Source organism: Micropterus dolomieu, linkage group LG15 (assembly GCF_021292245.1).
Source record: "Micropterus dolomieu isolate WLL.071019.BEF.003 ecotype Adirondacks linkage group LG15, ASM2129224v1, whole genome shotgun sequence".
Classification (NCBI taxonomy): domain Eukaryota; kingdom Metazoa; phylum Chordata; class Actinopteri; order Centrarchiformes; family Centrarchidae; genus Micropterus; species Micropterus dolomieu.
This window is the reverse complement of record NC_060164.1, coordinates 9,208,085-9,233,923: the sequence shown is the minus strand read 5'-3', so window position 1 is coordinate 9,233,923 and position 25,839 is coordinate 9,208,085. Positions and strand designations below refer to the sequence as shown.

Here is a 25,839-nt window from a genome sequence, read left to right as displayed (position 1 = left end):
CATAGTGGTTAGTGGAATTATGGCATGTACTGCTTAGACAGCACAGACCCCAGAGAGCCATGCAGTGCGCACGTGAAACTCAGCTGTAAAGCAGGCAATACAGTAAAGATCCATGAGCCAGCTATAGTTAACATCCCAGAAGGGTACACAGTACATTTATAGCTCAAAATGAAGAGTAATTTGGTAACTATTGGAATTAAACAAGACATGTCTTACCACACCTACTTGGTATCAGCGTAGCTTCCTTTCAACCAATAGTCTGTGGTCTCATATGTTCAAAATTGCAACTGGACACCAATAAAAGAACAATCCTGTGAACTTCATTTAATAAAATACGGGTAGTATATATGCGTATGTATAGCACACAGCATTCATATTATAAATAAGTTTGCAAAGCAAAATGGCTATTAGGGCAATGTTATTCTGCCTGGCCAGGTGGCTGTTTATTGATTTAATGGCTCTGTTTAAAGACAATGTCCTGCTAATTTCTTCCATTGATCTCCACTGGCTTCCCAATTACCTTCACCACTGTTAGATATAAAGAGTAGATGACATGGAGGGAACCCCTTTGTTAATTCAATTATATTAAACTTCAAAGCAAAGAAAACAGAGCCAGTAGTTTTGATACTAAACTTCTCAGTCTCTGTGCTCAGTTCAGGCTGTTAATTTAAAAAAACAGATTGTGTTAAATGGTGGAAGGTGTATTTATGAATTTCTGTTTACCCTTTGTCCTACCTGCCTGTTACTGGAGGAAAATAATAGGGTTTAATAGGGCTGGACGATATGGGCAAAAATGTTATCACGATAAAAAGTTTCATATCTTTCGATATTGATAATTATCACGATAAGTATCAAATTGTTAATTCTTTTGAGTTTAAGGGCTAATTTTTGCTCCTGAGTCAAAGTTGAAGAAACCTGATGGTTATTGTGGTTTTAAACTCTTTTTTTTTTTATAGTCATCACTTGAGGCCAAACTTCACAGATCTGAGGTAGAACATTCAATCATACAATTATGATAAAATCTTTGTCACCAAATATGCATGAGTAAAATTAAGTAAAAGCTTTTATCAGTCCTTTTTCCTCAACAAAATAAAAATCTTACTAAAAAAATGAAGTCCTAATTAGTGTATTATTCAAGTGAATAAAATCTTATATTTTATTTATTTATTTATTGAACATTTATTGAACATTTGTTATATTGTTATTGAAAAAAATTACATTGCGATAATTATTGTTATTGTTTTATTGTCCAGACCTAGGGTTCAATATGATTGGTCTATTGGCATGTCAACTGCCTCTGAATCATTTGTGAGCATGTGGCTAAGTTCTCGGAGCCTCTTGTGATGTCTTTGTAGTAAGTAGCTTTGTCATGATTGGTGAGACTATGGGATAGGGTGGTGCCCTACTAAGAACTGTCCCTGTCTGTCAGATCTCATCACTCCATCCTGTATTGCTGGGGGCAGCGGGACCAAAACTGACCACTGAGTCAACTGACAAGACAGCTCAGCATCCAGTTATCTCTGATTAAGAATCACTCACACACACACACACACACACACACACACACTTACAAATTCAGACAGGCACACAGACATGTCATCATGCAGGCACATGCATGCATAGTCACGTTCACATTCACACACACTGGCATGCAAACACCCAGTCACATGGACACATAATACACACAGACACATGCATGCAAAAGAAAATGGACAGGCCGCGTGCAGGATCTACCCTCAAAACAGCCACAATAAAGCCTGTGCAGGACACAAATGTGTTCTGACATTGGGGTTGGTAATGCTTTGAGTTGTCTAAAATCTCAACAACTGACCCAGAAATGCTGGTGCACAGGGGGGAGGTCGTGTGTGATGCAGAGTGGAAGAGAACTAAATTGACACTTTCTTGCTTACTTCTCCAGCCCTATTATGTGGTGGTATTTGTGCTTTATGTACAAGGGGAGACAGAATGCAAGTCCTCTGTTGCACAAAAGCATGTGAATTACTAAGTGGTTGAAATATCAGTCTTCCTGTCCCCTGACGTCAAAGGCCACCTTCGTCTCCTCTCAGAGAGAGTGAGAGAGAGAGAGAGCACAAAAAGGGAGAGAGCATGGCTGCGGAGGTCAAACACACAAGAAAACAAGGAGCTGCAATATGTTTACAGTAGCAACCCTGAGGGAAGGAGAGGACCCAACTACAATATCACATATATTTATTTTTTAATTAATGATTCTGATGAAGTCAAGATGGCTGCTTGCATTGTTTCTTTCAGGCAAAATTCAAAAACATGTGCCAAAGCAGAAAAATGCATGCAAAAACACATACCAAAACAAAAGATAGAGAAAGATTTCTTATACAAAGACTTTGTTCTTTACCAGGACTGTAAGCCAGTGTAACAGCACTCAGAGACTCCCTGGCATCAACTGCCTCGAGGCTTGGCTACTGCCCTGAGGTTTTGAGCTGCACCTGGCAGAGCTAGCATTTCAAATTGATAAGGCTCCTGACTTTCTCAATCCTCTTGTTCAATATACCATGTGAGAGATTCTAGTGGAGTGAAGGCCTCCACTTCAAATGACCCCTCAGTGGCAAAAGGCAGTGAGACTGTCAGTCTGAAAATTATACAGGAAATAGGTGAGTAGGGTGTAGGGAATCTCTGGTGCAATTCTCCTTTACAGAAATATAACCCTATTTCCCCCTCAGTCTCTAAGACTTCACTGCTGGGTGAAAACTGCATATTTTAATCCTCTTTAAGGCTTATGAAAAAAAAAAAATTACATTTATCTTGTCAACAAATCCTTGAAGTCAACATATGTTTTCAAAAAATCAAAAGCACTTGGAATATGCATTTTCACTAATTCAATCAAATGATAGTGTTAAAAACATCTGTTTTACACATGCAGGAAAATCCAGCTGTCAAGTACAATTAACAACAAACTAAAATGCAATATGCATTATACAGACACTTATTGAATGTTCTGCATTACACATACATACTCAAGAGTGGTTCCCAGGAAACTGTCAATTTCATAGCAAAGTGCAACTTTTAGTGTCAGAGGCGAAACATGTCTTTGAGCAAACTGTGTCTCTGTGTGGTCCTGGTTAGCTCCACAAACCTTGCTACACCAGTCAGACACAGAAAGCTCCATATAGTTTGATATGCTGATATGTGTGCTGTTTAAAGTTAGGCCCTTCCCCTCACCCGCGCTGCAGTGCCAGAGATCAAGTGATGCCGTCAACTAGCTAACGACATCACTGCCGCAGGCGACGGCCGGCAGCTTGATTTATACATGGGGACAGAGATGAATGATTCATAGGCTAAGAGAGGGACACCAGGACACGTGGCAGCTATATGCCCTACTCGCTTGCTCTTATTCGCAGATAGACACACACCTCTCCATAAATCCCTTGGAACATTTTCTTATGTCTCATAAGCTTAACATTACACAACTGACCAGTCTTGTTACCACCGCTCTCATCTAATGTTTTTTTTTTCCTCTCCTTTTGTCTCTACAATTACATCTCTACAACGATGTCCCTCTTTCCCTCTAGTGTTCATTGACTCCCAGACCATTTCTTCTACCCTTCCCATTATAATGCAATGCTAATCCTAAATATGGAACCCACTGTTGTAGTCTAAAATGAATGGCCCAATCATTCTGCATCAATTAGTCCATCCATCATTGCTGATTGGAGGAGGAGAGGGTGTTCATGGTGACTGTTCGCTGTGGTGGCGGGATGGAGCCAAAGATGGCATTAGAAAGAGCTTTCATGCTGAAATGCAATTTCCATCACTATTTGGGTTCCACAAAGTGCAGTCCACACAATGTCCTTGTCCTGCTAATGTCAGTTGAATGCCCTCTAAATTATGTAATCTCTGCAATAATTGGGTGAAATGATCTGATAGCAGCGGGGTAGTTGTCACATGATCATTTTTCAATATAATGACTATTGTTTCCACTGAGATGTCACTTGACTTGACATAATAATATATTTAAATACTAATGAATGGTCACTTTTCACCACTTTTCATTGAAAATACTCAAAAGTAAGATGCTACTACACAGATATCATAGATCATACTCCTTCTGTAATAAACTTTGTTGACAAATAATAATTTGATGTACTTGCCAAAGGAGTGTTCTGTTTTTTTTTTTTGCATATTATGCAGTCAGTATACCGAGTTACACATATAATAAAGACAAGGCAACACTTGAGTGGTAGCATGCACTGCAGCGTTAATGCATAAACTCACTTAGAAGTGCATTACACTTGGGATGTGTAGCGTAAAGTTATTTTATAATTTTACTAAGTAAGTGCAATTTCCAAAATGACTTCCCTGCTTATGCAACAACCAAGCCATTTCAAATAAGGATTTTTATTTTATTTTAATTATTTAAATGAATATCACTGGCTCAAACCTAATCAAGAGGGCACTCCCATATTTGGATGGTGCTATGACAAGCAAGCAAGTATGAATGCAAAACCATGTCATGAACACAACTCAGAGGTGTACTTAATTTAACGCACCGAGACAAAACGAATAAAGAGAATTCATATGTCTTTATGCTGTGAGTTTACAGTACCTGTGAGACGTATACATGTTTATATCAATACGGCCTCAAACACACTTGGCACATGGAACATTACAGCACAAATACAAGGTGGACCTAGATCAGAGTAGAACTGCCCACTAAATATGAGGGGATAAGTTAATCCCGAGGGTACCGCTCTGACTGAGGAATCTTTGCATTCAATTTATCATTTTACATTATTTAGGCTACTCCACTGGGAAATACGCTATCTCTGTCATAAGTTATGCTAATGGCTGTTACTACCATCTGTGAACTGTGGACCATCAGTCAAGCATAGTGTGCAATCTATGAGTCATGAGAATAATATGTCATCTTTAAGTGATTAATCATACAGGGGAGTTCTGGGGCTTCCAGAGAGCTCAGATGATTACGAAAGGGACATAAGGCCATCTAACCTAAACCATCACACAACACTACTCTATATCTCGACCTGTACCCCTCCCCCACACAGAGTGCCATGCCCCGGTCCCCTCCAATCTACTCAATAAACAACCCTCAGGCAGGACCCAGACAGGGGATAATGGTTCACCTGGAGGTGACAGGAAAAGAAAACAGAGCTCTTTGCATAACACATGGAGATAGAGATAAGCATGGTGAAGCACTTAGGGATCTTGATAAAGGATTATCCAAACATGTCCGAAACTGGATACATTTTCTTTTCTTAAGTATGCTGGAGCACTCTGTTGTAAGAGCCAGTCCTGCAGTTACTGTGTAGTTGAAATTGCAGTGCTTATGTTGTGCTGCTGTGGTCAGATAAATTTACTATAAGCACATGTTCTCACATTTCACCCAAAGGTCAGAGCTAGGACGGTATACTCCCTCTGTTTGTAATTTTTTTGTAATTTACATGCCTCTGTATCCACATGATTTTCTCAGCAGAGCCACTAAGCATTGCCTTGCCATGTCATTGTGAGTCTACATCCGATGGCATCTTTAGCTGCAGAGAACCACATGAGCACCACCACAGCCAGGCATGATCACAGCAAGCATAATTAGTCCCATATATTAGAATGTGTTGGTACTTGCCATGACTCATACCACTGTTTAGGAAACTTATGAGGGAGGAGAGCTGGGGGCACACAGCACTACTGACTATGTTATGTAAGCAATGACAAAGGCTGGTGAGTTCAGTGAGCGTTAGCAGCCCGTGGCCAAATTAGCCTGAGTCAGGACGTACAAAACAGCCATGCATGTGCCCCGCTGCTTAACTGGAGCAGTGAAAGGATGGCTACACAGGGCTTCATGGTTTTTGGTCAGTTGCTATGGACGTGCAGTGCCCCGCTGTTAACTGGAGCAGTGAAAGGATGGCTACACAGGGCTTCATGGTATCATTACATGGCTCAGTGTGCACTTGCATCCTTGGGTTTGTGTGTGTCTGACAAAGTGACAAATGGGGGGGAAAGGAGAGATAGACAACATGATGTTTACATTAGGTCTATTCATTTGGGACTGTGCCAGCATCCAGCCATGCTGTGACACACATCACACAAGCAACCTGGTACCATTCATAATTACCCTCTATTCACAGAGGCCTCATTTAGTGTGCTATTATCAGAGATCATTGTTATTTCCCTCTATGTATGTATGGAATCCCAGTGAGACCAGCATGTCTAACGTAGATAACGGTGCTATTTTGGTTAACCCCATTGTGTACATAACACTGAAGACAGAAAACCAGAGAGAATTCCCATCAGTGATTTCTAAGGATTTAATAGAGCATCAGGGCATAAGAATCTTTTCTAGTTTCTTTTTTTTTCCATAACTAATGCTAGGAATATACTAATGTGTGTTTTTGAATACAGGATAAATCTCTTTTCAATTCTTTCCACCCTATTTATACTGCTCTGGCTGCAAGCCAACAAAACACCACCACATATCACACTTGAATAACTGATAAGATATACAGGGAGGTAAAACTTTTCTCTCAAAAGATACCTACACATACAGGGGAATAAAGTAAACCCTAACCCTCAAAACCATGTAAAGCCAGGAGAACTTCTAAAAGTGTGTAGGTGGTGAACTAACTTTTCATACACAAGACTTTGTCCAGTTTTCACATACTGGCGGGAGGCCTACATCCAGAGCTGTGAGAACTAAACATGGCTCAGGTGTGCGAGGCCAGCATGATGGATCATCCTGTTGTGCAGCTGCCCCTCTGCCGAGCCCTGAGAAGACAGCTGGGAGATAAGGCGGGCCCTATATGAGAGCACATCTCCTCTTCACATCGATCCTCGCCGCCACCAAGGCAGGAGGTCTTCACATGCCAAACCACAGATAGAGGTAGAGGGAAGGCCAGGGTGAGAGCAGTTTTGCAGGTTTAGCAGCCACCTTCTAGTGATAAAGACACTGGAAGATAAAACCCCTCTTGGCCTTGTACAGATAAAAGACAAATGGTGTAGAGCTTTTTTGGGGGGGGAAAAATTACATTTTCAGCTCTCTGGTAGATAATGGGAATCTCTTCCTGGTTATACTCATCTCCTCATTTTTTAGCATGGCCAAAACAATAAAAACAAGCTTCACAAGAATGCACACATGAGAAATAATAAAATAACAAAGACTTGTTGTGGTCATTTTTAACACTAGAAAATGTGAGTCTTAGCATTTTACAGTTAATTGACCTTGTATCTTGTGCCAGTAACTTGGCAGGAATAGCATCGCTGGAAGTCAATTAAGATTGAAAAGAGGCTTTGCTCTCAAAAAAATGGCACTAGCTACAATTAGAATTCCTCTGGAGTTAATAAGCACAGCTGCAGGTCACAATCAATTAAATGTTTTCTTGCAAAGCATGACATTAATTGACACATACTTTCTCACGTTTCAGTGTTGACAGCCGCAAATTTGACTTCATTTTTGTTACTACTGTGTTGAAACTGTGCAATCTGTAATACCCTAACGTCTATTATTATTAGTCGAAGAAGAACCTGGGTTAATCAACAAGGCTGCGAACCGAGATTCAGAGAACTGTGAAAAGGTGATTTGCCACAAAATAACAATAATGAAAACATAATCGCAAAGAAAATTGCCTCTATTGTTTCTCCGTACGGGCAAATGAATACTGAGAATCGGCTGCAGCAGAGACAGACACCAATCAGGAGGACTACATACTCTGCTTTACAGGGCTTGGGTTGGTTGTGGAGACGCATGTTCGTGACCTCTGATCTCAATCACAGAAGTTCTTCAGATGACTGTGCACTGAGGGCCTCTCCATGTCACTGATGCAGACTGGGATGCTGCACTGCTTTGAAACGGCTGGGAAGTTTGCAGTCTTCCCATGTATCAGACAAGATGAGGGCCACTCCAGGCCACATGATTAAATGTGAATAAGATTTCAACAGCTCTGTGTACACTCTAATGGACACCATGTACACTGAGCAGTTAACTATGCAGTGGCTTTGATATTTGATGTTTATGCACATCTCTTACCTCTGATGACTCATATTTCATGCCAGGTGTTAATCTTAATAAATGAATACAGAAGTGCCATCTGCAAAGTTCAAAATTCTGTCCTAATGTGCAGTTTTTTGCTAAAACTATTTCTAAAACTACTCTATAGAAGGACTATGTAATTTGAAGGGAAATTTATTTTTGACAGATAAAATATATATACTAACAGTATAACATTTTAACAAGTCACCCACATCATTATCTATTTTTTAGTTCTGTGATTACAAAACACACAATCACAGCTAAATTAATACAGGACATACATGCATGCAATGTGGATGAACAGGGTACATCTGGCACATTGTAAATGGCAGTGGAGGTCTTGTTTGCATTAAAGCTAAAAAGATTATCTTGAAATGAACTCCTAAAATAGAGACAACTTACAACATATGCACTATATAATGTACATACATGTTTATAGATACATAGATATCAGATATATTAGATAGATGAGGTATACCAATACGTAATGTCCTGGTTGGAATCACCCAGTACAACTGAAGGCTGTCAGGAGACTGTGACACATTCAAAGTGAAACCCAACACAGATGGATAAACAGATAAGGCTGAAGCAGTGACCTTATTTCATTGTCATACCATTCAACATATCATCAAAATTCCCCCTTCGGACTAAATATTAACATTCACCATCTAACTGAGTGCGTTGTAGCCCAACCTCATCTTACTGTTGTGAAGAATGATTATTTCAATCATGTCACTGTTGAAGTCAAATTTCAGAGAAGAGGAACGGAATGGGCAGTAGCATCTTACTGGAGTTCCCAAGCCATTATTCCCGCCCCACGGTTGGCTGCCTCAAATTTCCTCCATTGCTTTGATGATAATGTTCTTCGGCAGGCTGCTAAAGTAATGACCATCTCTCAGTGTGCCAGAGTGCAAGGTTGCGCTGCACCATGCACTAATGTTTTTGCTTTACATTCAGCCATATTTAACACAAACACTTGGAGCGAAATAGACACTAAAGTCTGCCATGAACCCACAAAAGATTACAGATGTGCTCATATGATGGATGTGATGAGTGCAACTTTAATTGCTTTAATACCACAGGAACAAACAATGAGATGATATAATGAAAAACAAAAGGTGTTCACTCACCACCTCCTCCTCCCAGGAGACTGGAGTTTGCTGAAAAGACAGATAAAAAAGTCAATAAGCTTCAAAGAGAAAGCAAATATGGATCATTCTATAGTGTCAGCAATCTTTGGACATAACGGTTTGGATTTATTAACTGCACACAAGTGTCATTTTTCATAAAAGAATTTCACAAGCTAAACTCTTATTGCAAATGTGACATTCACATCATCTAATGAACAGAACTACTACTGAAAGAATTCACAGAAATGGATTTATATCATTTTCCCAGTTAAACCTGTAATCACACATTTGAATAGCTGTACCTGGCAACACAAGATTTTGCATTTTTATGATAGCTTCAAACAACACCACAGTCAACCAAAGGGAACAAGTAACAAGAATGCCATCCAATAGTTTGTTTATCCCAACTCCAAAAGACAAATGTGATCACTGTGTGTGGCAGTGTTTTTCTTTGAATACTAGACTAGCAAGTTGGCAACAAAAATGTGATTCAGTCAACAGCTAATTTCAATGTACACTCCTTGGCAGATTTCTTCCTTGGCTACATGACAGAGGTTATGCTCAATAAAACATGTGGTTTATTAAAAGCAATTAACAGTGACCAGGAGTTTGAGAGAGTTGTATCTACTGCTGTACAACAGAAGAACCCAGATTATGCCATGGCTTTGCGGGGTCCGATTGTTTATTTTAGGAAACATGTCACAGAAATTGTTGGACATGAGTAGAGAGGAGCTCTTCAGTGAAAGACCTGGGATCTTAAAGGGTGAGGCTTTGTCCTCACGTGTGACATAGACATGCAGAACACCCTCAGAGTAAAGCTTAGCTCACTGTTATTCTTTGGTCAGCTTGAGGACAGTTTAGTTCACTCTTAGTTTGACCACGCCCTGTGTTATTCATGTGAATCTCTGACATTAAATTATTTTAGATTCACATAAGGAAACGTCAGAGTGTTACCTAAGTGGATCATTAAAAATATTTTTATTTTGCTGGAGACATCCGTTACACATGAGAGAAGAATAATTAGAGGAGATTAGGAGAAGTACATCTGTTAATGTGGGTGTGACTGAAAGTAGGTAACCTATACGTTTGAAGTCTAGTTCATACAGTGGGCACTGGAAGAATCCTACACTGCAACATGCCTTTAATGATGTTCAGTTCCTGCTACAGCGTTGGCTGTCATTAGCAGTGAACACTATGCCATTAAATGCTTATTACGTCTCGAAAAGGTTCTGTGCACAAGCAACAGATAATGAACACGTGGTATCTGGGAGAGTTCCCCAATCATGGCACAGTGCTATGGATGTTATTATTTTCTGGCCTGATTGCGCGTTGAAGGGGACTTCTGGAGTTCACTCAGTTTCCGCAACATTCTGTGGCACCATTATGGCTTTGCATTGTTCTCATTTGAGCACCAAATATATGAGTGGGCACAGGGACAAAGAAAGCTCTCCCACTGCAGAATTTGTTTCATCAAAGGGCTTTTGTTGTGCGTGTGTGCACTATGAGCATAACATGCACACACAAGAAACAGCAACTCAAACAGGGATGTTCTGACAATCCACTGTCATGTTTACAATAGCACCTCTCCAGGTTTTTCTGTGATGAAAAAGACGTTCGCGCTGTTCACGCCTTTGTTTAGCTCTGGAATCTGTCAGCTATCAACAGCAAACACACAACTCAAATGTGCTTTTCCAGAACAGGACAGTTTCTGCTCATATTTCAAAAGCATGGATGAATGTAGAAATATATATTTAAATATTTATCACCAGATATACTTTTGATTTTTGGGTAAATGCTTGGATACATGCGTAAAAAGAAATGCGTGGCAATGTATGTAATCTTTCTTCTCGATGTCTGTGAAGGTTCTCAGTCATCCAGGTCATAGTTATCCAAGGAAGGTTAAAATCAAGGGCAAGTGGACTTCCGAGAGACTTCTTCAGATGAGAACTGTCCAGTTTCCCAGATGTTTTACCTTCTTTGGTTTTCTTCTTGATGTAAATTTATTAAGCTTGTTGTTATTTATCTATTATCAGTACAATGAAAGTTAGTAGTTTCAAGTGCCAGTTAGCACTGCAAAGCAAGTTAATAGTATGCAAGATTTCAGAAATGTCTATCATCATTGTCTAGTCTCCTGGGGAGTCTTCCTATTCCTGAGCTATTAAAACACTGGGGTTTAATTACCTGACATTATGGAAATGCATAGCTGAGGGGGGTGCTTCATTTACTCCACTCCTAATCAGAGATTGGAGATGTGGTTCCTAATCAGTCTGACACAACTCTCCTGTGTGTGTATGCGTGTAAGGTGGGGTAGTGGTAGTAGTGAATGGGGTAGTCTGGGGGTAAGATGTTAGATGCTTTCTAACCTCATGTGATCATGGCAATAGCCACTGGGAGATGAATAGCGTTCGACAGCAGTCTCATCTCTGCGGTTGGTTTGATAAATATGGAGTAGGGAGGGGTAAAAAGTCTGTGTTATGTCTTTTCATTTCTCCTCTCCCTGCATCCTCTCCTTTAATGATAAGAATGTCATGAAACATGTTTCGACAGTTTATCTTAAAGCAAACTGGGCCGCGGCTTATGCACACAAAATGTCTGTAACCTACAGAGCCAGTGAGCTCAGCCCACAGCGATACATATCAAGGGAGGCATTAAAATCCCAAAATGAATGGGGACTTGCTTTGACAATCCGTCTTCAAGCATGACACAAATAAGAAACAGCTAGTAGAGAAGCCAACCTACAGCAGCACACAGAGCAGCCCTACACTGTTGGCACCAAAGACTGTGAGATTGTCTCTTATTCAGTATGACTTGCCTGAGAATTATCAATTATACTGAGTGAAAATCAAAACAGAAATCCATATTTGGCCACATCCACCCCATAATGCATATTTTATAGTGTGTGTATTAATTATAAACTAGCTCCCCTTGCTGTTTGTGCCTGCCGTGGGCTCAGTCTGGCTATCTTGTGGTGGATCAACACATTTCTGCCTTTAGGGAAGCAGTGGGAGAGCCAACAATTAGTATTATCAGAAGATGATTATCTGTTTCTTCTATAGTGGTGGAGTGTGTACATGTGGAGTTGTGTATTTGAATGTAAATTTAATGGGTCTTTGCTGTCCTCTCTTTAGTGTCCGCCAGTGTGTGCCCCCTAGAGAAGGTTCATGAATCAATTTTTCTTCAAGGACAGAACAGACCACATCTCCATCTATAAAACAGCTACAAGGATCCCACATAAATAGTGCAGTGATCTTTGAGTTTTAATATTTCAGAGAACCTTAATATATATTTTTTGCAGTAGTAAAGATAAGCCTTGAAGGTTTGCAACGACCCAGTTAATGAGAATAAAGAGTGAAGCCAAAAGAGTAGGTTAGGACTTGGAGTTTGTCAGGAGTGCTGCTGAGAGTCGCCCCAGTAGTAACCACAACATGGGTCATAAATCTCAGTGGAAGGGCTCCCCAGACTGCCTGGAGATGGCAGGCCATTAGGAACTGCTGGTCCACGGCATTAGGCTGGCCCATCAAACACATGTCTGAATTGTCACTGTGGGAGAACACACTTCCTTCTGCCCTCTGAACTTCTAACCCCCACAGCAACCTCATTTTTGCCCTCAACCAATGGCAGTGCAGTGGGGCCGCTGCTGTGTATTTTCACAGCAAGAAAGTATTGATAACAGAACCCGAGCAGGAGAGTGTGACAGGCACAGTTTATGGATTGTGGCACTGTGTTAAGAAGCCAACACAGACACAAACACAGTGAAAAGGAATGGTGAAACCACCCTCTTGTCTCAGTGTGTCCATATACTTTCAGAGCATTCATAAAAATGTCTTGTGTGCACTTCAGTGTGTGAGTCCTGTGTGTGCAGAGGGCAGTGAGGCACGGATCTGGGCTGCGTGTATGGTGTCGTCAGCAGAGCCCTAGATCATGCAGTTAAATGGGAAGTGCTAGTGCATAACCACAAAACCTCAAGGCAGTAAACAGATCCACTGTCTACCTTCTGGTCTCTGCCACCATAACTGAACCCTTTAAATATGCTCCACCAAATACACACTCACCTTATCCTTAGCAGCCTTTCAAACACTTCTCAATAAGCACAAAGGTTAATAGTGTACTCTGCTGTAACTCTGGGATAAAGGGTGGGGTACAGAAACTAATAAAAAAGTTTTATGGTTCAAGTTGCCTGCTTTGTTTCAAATAGATTTCTGGGTGCAATTTTTCAGCCACTGCAATATGCTACAGGCCTATCTGTGTCTGCAAATCTCACAGGCATTTTAGAAGCATTTTCAGTAAATATATGAGTCAAATTAACTGTGATAGGGACAATCTTTGCTATGTTCTATAGCAACTGTATGCCGCTTCATATCAGCAGATACCAGTATCACTCACTGCTGCTTTTGAAGCGGTTCTTAACGGTCCACAAGGAAGGAATTCTGATTTGAGCAAATACAATACAAAACACACAAACTGTCCCAGATAAAAGCACAAACTCTGTCAATAGAGTTGCTCTTTGTAGCCAGGAGTCACACTGTTTTTTCCCCCACTCCATTCTTCTGCTTTAATTAGAAATCATATTCACAGCTAATTTGACAGGCACAAATTATGCATCTAATGCACAATGAACCGCAAATGGCTGGCCTATAATAAAGAAGAAAACAGTTCAGAGAAACAAGAAGCTGATCATTTGTAGACTTGGTTGAGCCTTAGATGGTCATTAGATGTTCCTCTGCATAGTGCTCTGATGTCTAACATGTCAGCTCTGAATGTCCATGTACAAAGAGTCAGTGGAGTGAAGGATTGGCAAATTCTTGTTGAGTGGAATAACGTGCTGCTCCACACACAGACACTTTTCCACTCCACCAGCCTCCCTAACAGGCGCTGATACTGGGCCTGTTCACACACATACACACACATCACATCACATGCAATCACATGCACAAGTACACACATTCATGTGCATGCACTTAGAGACTAACGCAACCAAACTAATCTGGGTTTAGTATCTAGGTGAACCCATGCCATGTCTGTGGAGCTCTGTGTTAAATTGGGGCAATTCTAACCTTTAATGATGGGGGCTCTTTGTTTCTTTTAGTAGCTGCTGAAATTCGCACAAGTAGAAATAAAACTTAAACGAGCTACCAGTTGTGAGATGAGGGAGGAGAGGCAACAGTGGTATTTCTTATTTGTGGCACATTAAAATTGCATGCTACGCCACACATGCTGCCTCGTCTGATAATACTGGTTGGCATTTTTGTTCTTTATAGCTTCTAGTGGTCCCTGAGGAGCCTGAGTGAGCCAGACAAACTTGTGGTAGAGGTGGCTCGATCCCAGCAGCACACTCACACACAGTACAGTAAAGTATGTCTTCTTCTTGACATGACAGATTTCAGGGTTCAGTGGTGAGGGGAATGCTAAAAACAATAAGATATTCATATGAAGCTTGCACACATCAATTTAGACAAAGCGTGAAAGCATAAATCTTAAAGCCTACTTTAAACCAAGAGCATTTGGTATTTCAGCACAGGCAAAAGTGAAGGTTTTCATTCAGCAAGTGCTGCATTTGCTCTTAGAATCTTCAGTATGTACAGGTTGCATAGGCAAACTTGCTGAACTATTCCAAAACAGCATGACCTGCCACTGTTCAACTCTGACTTGTGATTGGTTTGGTTTTGCATATTTTGGTATAATAGCATAGAATTGTGCTCATTTTACCTAAATGTGCTTGTTTTATCTATGATAACTCCTTGTTTTGAAAGAATTTCAAGTTGTGTGCCTCTGCTGTGACACACGCACGCATGCGCACGCACGCGCACACACACACACCATAAAAAACAAGGAATTAAATTTAATAGTATACTGCCAGCTTTATATGCCCTGTTTTCCACACTAGCTTACAGTAAGTTACAGGGTTTTCAGCATTGTAAAATTTTAGTAGGACTTTGTTGCAGTCCCTGTTTGCTATACGTTGGGTTGTTATATTAAATTGATTTGGAGCAGGTAACATGAAGCAGTTCTCATTTCTCATGTGTATTGATACTCTGTCAGCGTTCAGCACAAACAAAATTTCCATTAAGTTCGATGGTGGGTTGAATTTTTGGCTACTTTGTAGTATTTTCAGTTCAAGTTATTAAAAGCCCATCTGGCTCAAACATGCAGTCTATGGCTGTGGGATTCCTTGGATACCTTCACTGCTGCATAAAATGGTTCATGTGTTAACATATCAACCTCAGCTATGTGGATTTGTTGTGGTGTGAAGTAGCATTTGACTTGTGACAGTATCACTAGTTTTGGAGGAGACTTGTTTTTATGCCAAAAACTAAGGCTTAACTTTTCAAAATCACTGTAATAATGATGTGAATTCTGTTTAGGTTGGCTTTTACTATGAAGCACTCATTACAAAATAAGGTGACCGTGGGTAGCTTCTTAAACCTATTCATATTCTTAACAGTGCTTGTCATATACTGTTGATTATGTTGTTTTTTTGCAGCTTCCTTTTAGAACTACAGCAGTAGTGTTATGATGTCTGAATGTATCAATGTGACAACAAGCTGGTGTCACAGTGATTAATCCCTTTCCTCCACAGGCTTGTCACCTTCATAACAAAGCAACAATACCAGATGCCAAAGCCAGCCCACACGTCTATTGTTATAATTACCTGACCTTCAAATCCACATTAATGAGCCCAGGATGATCCCATTCTCTTTCATCATTTGGCTTCCGAGCCCTCCTTTTATCTAACAAGGTCACCTTTCACAACACTGCTTCTCCCTGAAATACACATCCCCCTCATAAATATACATATACCTGCATCTGCTCAACCCCCAATCCTAAGAAGGGAGCTTGGAGAAATTACAAGAAAATAAAGCTGTAGGTGGGCTCTGCAAAGCGCAATTTTGTACTTCTTCTGAAGTTGACACCGAGGGAAAGTCAATGCCACCAAAGTTAGACACAGAAAACAACTTTCTAACAATTGAAGTGTTACTTAATAATTGTTTTGAACACTAAAGACACAGCCTATTAACATGAACGAGAAAGCCTCACTGCAAGGGCTATGAAGGCACAATGCAGGGGGCAGCAGAGAGAGCAGGGTTCATTAGATGATGTTGTTTCGATCCGTTCCTGCTATTTTAATCCCAAATGCACTGTGGTTGTCTGTGAGAAACCACAAGCACAATCTCAGATAAAAAAACATTCAATTAGTCATTTGCTCTATCATAGTTGAATTTAGAAAATTTGGAAAAGGTGAAACTGAGTTCCACATTATAATAATAAGGAAGGGCTGTGAGAGCCCTGCAAGGAAATCTCTTAACAACTTAAAACATAACATTAAATCATGTCTATTATATTCAAATTAAGTTCACAAATAAAACCAGTTAATGGCACATGTAAATGTTCAAAGTATCATATTCATATATCAAGTCTTGACATCTTAGCACACCTCATTGCTTACAGACCTTAGGCAATCCTATAAAACACTAACAATAAATTAGACTTTTACAGTAAGGTTAGATGACTTATGCATACTGTATGAAAAAATCCATAAAGAAATTAAGCCAGGCTAGGTATTCAACTTTAAACTCTGTTCGCTGGACAAAAATGAAGTTTTAATACGCGAAATGTTATATAACAAATCAAGATATTTCAACTGATATTCACCAACCCTGTGCATGTGTGCCAACTTTGAAGAGGCACCATCATTTTCTGGTTGAGATGAAATAGGTTATCTACAAACTTCACACGGTCCAGTGTCACTGCGGAGCTCTGGCAGGATTTGGGCCAGCAGGTGCATATTATGGATTTATCCAGGCACATTTCTGGATTTATCAGCCTTGCGTTAATGCAGCCGCTTCCTAACTGGTGATCAGGCCTGCTGGTATGGTAAAGACCCGCATGGCTCCTCAGGGCCTTCACAGTCCAGTACCCCCAGCTAGGTACCCGCCAGGCAGCCAGACAGTTCACCTCACTATATCCAAAATAACATGGCTGGGATTTCTCCAGACGGAAGAGCCAGGACAGCATTAAATTGGAGATCCTCAGCCAAAGAAGTGTGGTTTCTGAATCGACTTCCTTACATATCACTGCTTTCTCTTTTGCAGAAAATAGAAGCCTGGAAATGAGGGCCTTACCCTTAACAGCCATGTGATGGTATATACACTCAGAGTGAGACTTCATATAGCTTAAGTGCAGAACATTGCATTAAGGAAGAGTGCATTGTCTTTTTTAACACTAAATGTATTTTAACTTCTCTTACTTCCTTAGCAAAATGCACTTAACCGGCACTTAAGAGAATTCATTCCCACCAGCGTCTATTTGATCACTGCGGTGTGAGTGTTGAGGTGATGTGTGAAGTGAGCTCTGGCTCCAGAAGTGCTGCATTTATGTCACAGAGACTCATCTCCCTGGAGCGCCAACAGCAATCAGTTTGGAGCAACTCAATCACAAGTCCAGAAGAGATTCACCATATTATTCATGCTGTCATGGTGAAAAAAACCTCTCCTTTTCTGTCCATTGAGCATGGAGCTTGAAATAGGAAAATTGTTATACTCCTACAGCATGTACGTCTGTTTTGTAGAACACAGGATTATTAATAGACAATTAGGGGAGACACACTGATGTAATGTTCAATGACAAACAACTATTCTTTATGTAACAGAGAACTGACTATATGCTAAATTATAAAATTATACAGTAAGGTTTTACTTATTAAAGCAACTGCAAAATTATCATACATTTCTTTTGCCTAAATCCACAGCACTTGTAGAAACGGATGCTCCTAAATCAAGTGTAAGAGTCTAAATGAAGACACGTCAGTTCAGTCTACTGAAGTACATGATGAAAGTTCTTACAAAGATAAGCCAATCCTTCTTGGATGAGAGATGATCTCATAAATAATCATACCTGTATTAACATTAACAGTGACAGTTTGATCATAATGGGAGGTATTTACTTTGAGATTTATTTCCCATACTTTGTAATGGAAATAAAACATTTTTGCACCTCAAAGACAATGTCTTCCATAGTAGTTCCAATCACAGGCCACTATTTTAGGCCAGAACACTGCAACAGTAACAGTGAGGTTAGGGTTGAAGCAAGTTGAAGCTGTTAGGATTATTACTTTCCTGCCCTACGATCATTATAGCTCAAAAAAGAAGAGACTAGACTGACACCAGTGCACAGATATCACACCTTGTTATCTCCCTGTTAGATATTGTAGCTTGTAACTATTAAAGCACTAACACCAAAATGGGGTTTTCACATACATAAATACCTCACAGTTCCTGCCTGTTGAACAACAACTGTAGAATTAGCTTAGATACAGAAATGTCACGGTCTGCAACAATTACAGCATAATATTATTTTTCATAATATTTCTTTTGTAGCGCCTATGGATCACACAATGTTCACTTCAGTGCATCTTCAAACAAGCATCTGGGTTGTTGTTTTTTTTCCACAAACACATTCACACAGAATCCCAGTGGAAGATTTCCTGTTCACTGGTGTCTGCAGCCTTTTGTTAAAACAAAACAAAAAGACAACCTGTTTCAATTGCTTATTTGAGGAGGTTTAAAATGGAACCCTATGAAACAGTAAAACACAGAGCTGACACTGTGAGAATTATACAATTAGACAGAGTGTTTTCCTCTTGGCAGATAAATCAGAGCTTAAGTAAAACAGCGAACTGGCTAAATGAAAATAGTTAAATATTCCAAGTGTGTCTTTTTTGTTTTTTCCATGATATTGCCCAGTCTTGAGCTCTGTGGGTCTTGTTTATGTCAGCTCAATTGATACAACCCACCAGTCTGCTCAAATCAAGTTTACAGTACTGTACCTCTCACTGGTCTGAAAACATAATGTCTGGCTGACACTCATCTCTCCGTGCTTCCATGATATTTAAACAGACAACAGAGTTTGGCTTAATAGCACCTCTCTAACTCATCAGTGGATTTTAGCCACACTTTAATGTGAAGACCCGTTTTATGCACATTTGCCTGAACAACTGGAATCATCCATTGGAAGTACTTCTCAATCACCTATGTTTGAAAAAATAGGTGGGACAAGGAAATTGCTAATTACACATTAATTTCACTGGATAAAGCAGGTAAGCCTACCATTACCCCTTTATACACATCTTGCATTCCGCATAATGCTTCAGAGCATAATGCTTGTACCTGTTTTTATATCAGAAGGTGTTCCTCTTACATACACAGGAGAATGGGACACATAATCAACCACATCAAACTAAATTATTGACAGACATGCTGCAAGCAGAGAGACTGAAATAGTTGTCTTGGGGATACTTAACTAGGAGAATAGATTGACAATGGTTATCTCTCTCTAAATGATATTGCCGTCCTCCTGCTGAACTTTGCAGTGCTGCTTAATTGCAGCCGTTAATTGGCTTGCCTCCAAGCTCTTTATTTCATTGCTGAACCCCAACACACACACTGTAGCCATCCTAATATTAGGTTATGTGCTGAAGCTAAGGTTTACACAAGATATCCTCCTACTGATGAAAAGGATGTACATTAACCATTGTATAGAAAATAAATGAACTAGCATTATTAGTGTGAGTTTAGGGTTTCCTGCTGACTTTGCTTAACTTTATGTGAGGGTGCCAGCACCGAGTGATGATTGGAGTTTTCAGTTCTCAGGAAGGTGCAGGACTCCAAAGTGTCCTTCTCAGATAGCAACAACTCCACATTTTAACATCTTATATTAGAGGGCAGCAGCCAAAGAATGCTAGTAATAACGAGCAGCAAACCCTGTTGTACTTCTAGCCAAACCAGGCCTGTTTAACACGAGACTGCCGGCTTTAGTGTTCCTGTGTTAGAGCCTCTACAATAGGTGGTGGGGCAGTGAACAGAGAGCTGCTTCACTTCGGGAAATCCAAAACACCAATCAAACACTAAATCACACTAGCACACTAGTTACATTGTGAGGGGGCCTGTCACTTCTGCAGCGCCAATTTATGTGGCTTTTACAAATGCTGAAGAAAATTAAGGTTTTTTGAGGCATACATATTGAAAGTAACTGTGAGGCTGACTGTAGAGCTGAATGTTAAAGCAGAACATCGGGGGAGGCACCCCTGGTAGATTTATTTAACTCAATACTCTTTATAATTCCTTTTTCTTGCACTTTGTGTAACAGATGGAAAAGTGCAACAGTATGCAATGTGAAATCAGCATGAATAAACCAACACTAACACTCAATTTGAATGGCCTTGACTGGACATTTCCTGAAGACACCGATCCCAATGTAAAATAATATAAATCCACCTTCACCCTTGCACAAGGCTAACAAAAATATCTGGCAGGTGGGAGCTTGAAAATGAACAAAAAACCTGAATCTGACCCGAAAAAGCAGCATACATGGGAAAGGACGAAATGAAAGCTACAGACTGCCTGTAAACGAATCCTGCATAAAATCAAACAAGACGATAAAATAAAAGCTGAGACAGGATTTGTTTGTAATTCAGATTGGGAGGCCAAAACTGGAAGGAGAGAAACTGACAGAGGCAGAGGATTGATTCTCCTGTTTTGCTGAGAAGAACTCCATGAAAATAAAATACACTGTGCCAAGTCTTTTTCTCTCTAACTACTTACAAGGTAAAAAAAAAACACATTGTAAGACACATAATTTTGTTATCCAATGTATCACAGCATACATTTTTAAATACAGTGACATTTCGCAGGCAGGAAAAGCTTTCAGCTAGAGTGAAATGTAGCTATGACAGTAGCTGAAAGATATGATTATGTAATGTGGAAACTAACTTTTTGGTGGGCGTTGACATGTCAGGTACATACAGGTAATATTGCCACAATCATAATATCAAAGATCATGCTAGTAGTTACTGCACCACTCTACTATTTCTAATATCGCGGGAGAAGCTGTTTGATCCTCACTGTTGTCACTAAATCAACCAGCTGTCCCTAACTGCACAGAATGCTGATATAGGGAACACCAAAGCTGTTGCATTGGCAGTCTTAATACATTGACTCCCTACAAAGAAATGAGCTTTGGAAAATTCATCCCAACAACAATGTCAGAGGGCAGACAGATCTTCTGTGTAACCACACACTCTGCACAAGTCAACAAGACCTTTTTGTTGTCAGGCCCATTCAATAATACCTACAGTTACAAAGGCTGTTTCCAGCTAGACGAGAAGGACTCAGCAGTAACCTTGCATCCCAAGGACACATCATTTGAAATGCATTGGGTGCCACAGCGCTGTAATATATCCTTTTTCCATAATTAACCTCAGCTAGTCTTTCCTGTCACCAACCAATCAGGGAGTATGAGCAGGGACAGGTCCCAAGTCCCGACACACAACGCTTCTCGCTCCGCCTTTTGTATTTTTACTGGCTCATAGGGAAAGAGGCAAACTCGACTAACTGTTTGAAAGAACTCACAGGTCAGTAAGCCACATGTTTGACAAACACACTTTTTGGAAACGTGAAGGATGGAAATGTCTCTGTGACCTCTGAGATCTAACTGTATTCCAAGGTTACCTCAACCATGAGGCAGTCCAGTCTGGGAGCAATAGGGCTCCTGTTTTCTGTGTCCCCACATAGTAAATGTGAGTGCACTGTGGAGAAGAGAGAAAACTGAAGCCACAGATGGCTAAAAGCACACACAATTAAAATGCAATTCAGTTAGGAGGGTGAGATGGATAAATGACCTAAATAGAATCGGCAGTTACACAGGTAGACTGACTGACTAAACTGGTGTCCATCAGTGGGGTTCGATTTGTCTCACAGTATCATAGTTGCCACCAGTTAAAACAAAAAGGATTAGACCAAGGATGCAATTACAGTGCAAGAATTTCACAATGTACATGAATAATTTGCTTATAAATGTAAACTACAAAATATTAACAAACTCTGATAAGATTATTGAAAGCAGAGCCACATTCTTTCAATCTTTTTTAATTAAATGCCAAGATGGAGGCATCTCTTTACAGCATAATAACCATCACACTGCTAAATTCAGATATGGCATCAGATTAGCGTCTTTGAGCTTTCTCCCTGAATACACTGAAAGAATGTGACACTGTCTGGATTAAGGCACCACTTCAAAGAAGAGGGACTTTATGATCATTAATGGAAGTTCTAATTACTGAGGAGTCACCAGTGAAGGACCAGCTCTTGCTGTGTTCATCATTTATGAAGCTGGACTACAGTTTCAACTCTCCACAGCGTTTAATTGGCTTATCTCTCCTGCTTCACAGAAATACAAAAGAAACGCAACATTAGAACCATTCAGAGAAACACTATCTGACCAATTCACACAAGTCTGTGTCACACAACACAGTCATATATTTGTATTGATCACTAAGACAGGGTATTTGACATCATTTAAGTTTTTGACTGAAAAATGTTGAATTTATTAAGACTTAAGGGGCAACAGACAGAAGAAAATGTTAATTAGACCCAGATCAGAGAGGTGGTGCAATATGCACGATACCCCTTGAAAAGCTTCATTTTATTCCCACCACAAGTGCATGTCCCACTATGACTCATACTATGTCCCTCTTCAAAATCTACTACATTGCTGTGACGCTACAGTAAAGTCCTGATAATGGTGTCCGGAGCATCTGCCAGCTTGTCTGATGAAATAAACCCTTCACTGGTGTGGCAAACGAGCATTATTTTTGCCACTGCAGGAACTGCCTGTATAATCTTATTTATGAGTAATACAAAGGAAGACGATGCCTCCCTGCCCAGTGCTGCAGTGTGCAAAAGAGGAAGTGGTTTAATCTTCACTTCCATCTTTAATGAGATCTGATGCAGGATGAATCAGGATCACTAAAACACAATGCAGGCCCGCTAAGCTACACATAACAACGCAAAAGATGTTGTTTGATAAAGCGATATACACAAACCATTAGGACTGTAACAAATGTTTTTTGTGGTTAGCTATGCCATCCCTCAGACAAAGGCTCACAAGAGAGAGAGAGCACTAACTCAAGCAGAACTAGACCAGAGACAGAAGAGGTGAAAACTCAAGAGCAAAGCAAGTAGTGCAGGATTAACCGCTCCAAACACCCTGTGCTTAAATAAAATGGATCGGCCCAAACTAACTGCCCTCTGGTCAGTGTTCCCTGTTGTGTTAGCATGTGTGTTGGGTGGGGCAAGCATTGTGTGTGGACTGGAGCCATGTGAAAGAGGACTGGGAAAGACATGCTCTTGATTGATAGGATTGGGTATCCTGACATGTTTTGCTTTTCTTTTTTTTTTAATCTAACAGAGAAAAAAGCATTGGCTCTACAACCTCAGCGGATATACTGTATGTTCTTGTTACAAAGTCTGACCCCTTTCCCTGAAGGTTTTCAAGTATAAAAACATACTCTTCAAGCTCTGTGGCCTGCACAGGGAGCACCGATACCCTGTCAATACCTCTATTTGCCTTTCCTCCCCCTCCTCGGTCAAAGAGAGGGAGCATTCATTCTTCAGTTTGGCCTAATCATGTTTGAATCGAGTTAACAGCCATATGTCAATCTTTTCTAGCACTCCGGTTGCAGATATGTAATCTCCAGTGGTGTCTCCTGGGCATATTTAACTCATACATAAATACAGGGATCGTCTCCTGCAAATATATTATATATCACTGGTGGCCAGACAGCAGGTCTTGGTTACAGCCCTCGGTCTAGACGGATGGCATACTAGCCTTAAGAAAAATATGTTATGTATTTTTCCTTTTAAGGAGACATTTTGCAACAGAAATATGGAGAAGAATTGTTTGATTCCAATAGTCCAATTTAAATCAAACACATGTAGACTCCTGCCAACGTACATACACACATGCTAATAGACAGGCTCTCCCTGCAAAACCTTCTCATACAGTTGTCTCTTTAACGCTAACAGTTAGGTTGGTCTGTGAGGGCCAATGAGAGGCTGATAAAGCAGGAGGTTACATCAAGCTAGCAGCCCAGAGGACAAGAGAAAAGGGGAGGGGTCTCATTGTGGGAGCCCATCGACCCACAGTGTCTCCTGCTCGACTAATGTAATCTATGATCACTCCCATCCCAATTAAAAGACGAAATGGCCTCAGAACAGCTGTAAAGTGAGGCCTCACAGGAGTGCACTAACCGCTGTTAATGTCAGAAGTCTCATTTAAAGAGCAGCATCTGTTTAGGCTCCACACAGGCCTCATGCCTCTGAGCCGGCTAACAGCAGATACAACCCTGCCCATCTGGAGCGTTGTAGCAACACTCCGTCCCCGACTCACACAACCGACTGACACTCGTATTGTTTCGTTCAAGCCAGGAGACGCATTTGACTTTAAATGTATATTAAACTTTGTTTAGGTCAACAAGACTATTTGTCTGGTTACATTTTATTGGTTTCACCGCTAAAAAGTTCTTCATTAAAATGTATGTGATATATTAAGTTTCAAAGTTGGAAATGGGGGGGAGGTCCATGTTCTTGGCTTGGATCATTAAATCAAAGTGCTGTTATTCTGCAGCAATAATAAATATGTCTGGCTTGAAACACTTCATTGTCCAAATCACAGTGATGGCCAAATGAATTAGATGATTACAGTACTTTTGAGAGCTTTAGTTGTTAATAACATAGGATATGGTGTATATAATGAACTGATATCCAGTACTGAGGTTATAAAACCACCGAAGTCACCAAAGGTAGACACTTTAACGCAAATGTGCAGGAATGAGCGAGTAGAAAGCACAAGTTACTCGCATATATGAGTCTGTGTGTGATTCCCATTGCTATTAAAATGAACTCAGCTAAAATTTGATTTTACTTGTTTAACTTCTCAAAACCGGTGCCCTGTAGCATCCTTCAGATCTCTCCACAGACCCAACAGAAACACTCCACTGTTTGTTCTGATTCAAGGAACAGGAAACTGCAGTGCATGCAGCCAGGAAATGGGCTGCCATGTGAGAGAAACAGGAGGTCCAGTAAAAAATTAAATGACAGTTATTTGTTTAGGAAAACAGCAGAAGGATGTTCACTTCAGCAAATCTGATCAGATAGTTCCATAGTTCAGTGGCTTTCAACAGGAAGTATGCCCATGCATGTTCATCACTCCTGTCAAAATGAGCTGTAAACACTGATTGTGTCATGTCTCGATGAGGTCATTTTCTAATCAGGTATCCAGCACTGTTGCCTTTGTGTGTAGAACAGTTAACATATTAGAATACTGCTATTAAATAAGTATTTTAATAGGACTTCTACTCCAATATAAGCGTAGTAAAAAAATATCTGATTATATTATCTCTAATTTGAGGGGGCTTGATAGAGTTGCTGATCAATACCAAAGGCAAATGATTACTTTTCCAGCCGCAGAGACTACTGGCTTTTTAAAACTCACTTTCCAGTCCTTACTCTGTTTTTGGCACAAACACTGCCTACAAATTGTATTTTCAAGATGCTCCCAATTCCCTATCTACCCCCTCCACCCCCCCACCCATAAACACTTCCAACTACTCTTTGATGAGGTGTGGTGCTTCGAGTTAGCGTCTAGCGTCCCAACACACACAATCTCAAGACAACTGAGAACACAATATGTTCCCAAGCAAAATAGAGCAAATGACACAGCGATATTATTACTGTAGTATTTTGGACTGTGGTATATTACCCGTTTACTAGACTCTCCTAGGATCTGTCCTCTAATTAGTCAAAATACTAGTACTCTTTACTTACTTACTTTCTTTTTGCCAATTGAAGCCCACTTTAAAGT

The 25,839-nt window shown here is 40.3% G+C and overlaps 1 protein-coding gene across 8 annotated transcripts in view; it reads right to left on the bottom strand.

Moving 5' to 3' along the window:
• macrod2 (mono-ADP ribosylhydrolase 2) overlaps positions 1-25,839 on the bottom strand; it is a 390,971-nt gene that overhangs the window by 265,404 nt on the left and 99,728 nt on the right. For all 8 annotated transcript variants that reach the window (XM_046070270.1, XM_046070272.1, XM_046070269.1 and 5 more), the window contains exon 4: positions 9,145-9,174. In XM_046070270.1, the coding sequence (XP_045926226.1) occupies positions 9,145-9,174 (30 nt within the window). The remainder of the gene's footprint in view (positions 1-9,144; positions 9,175-25,839) is intronic.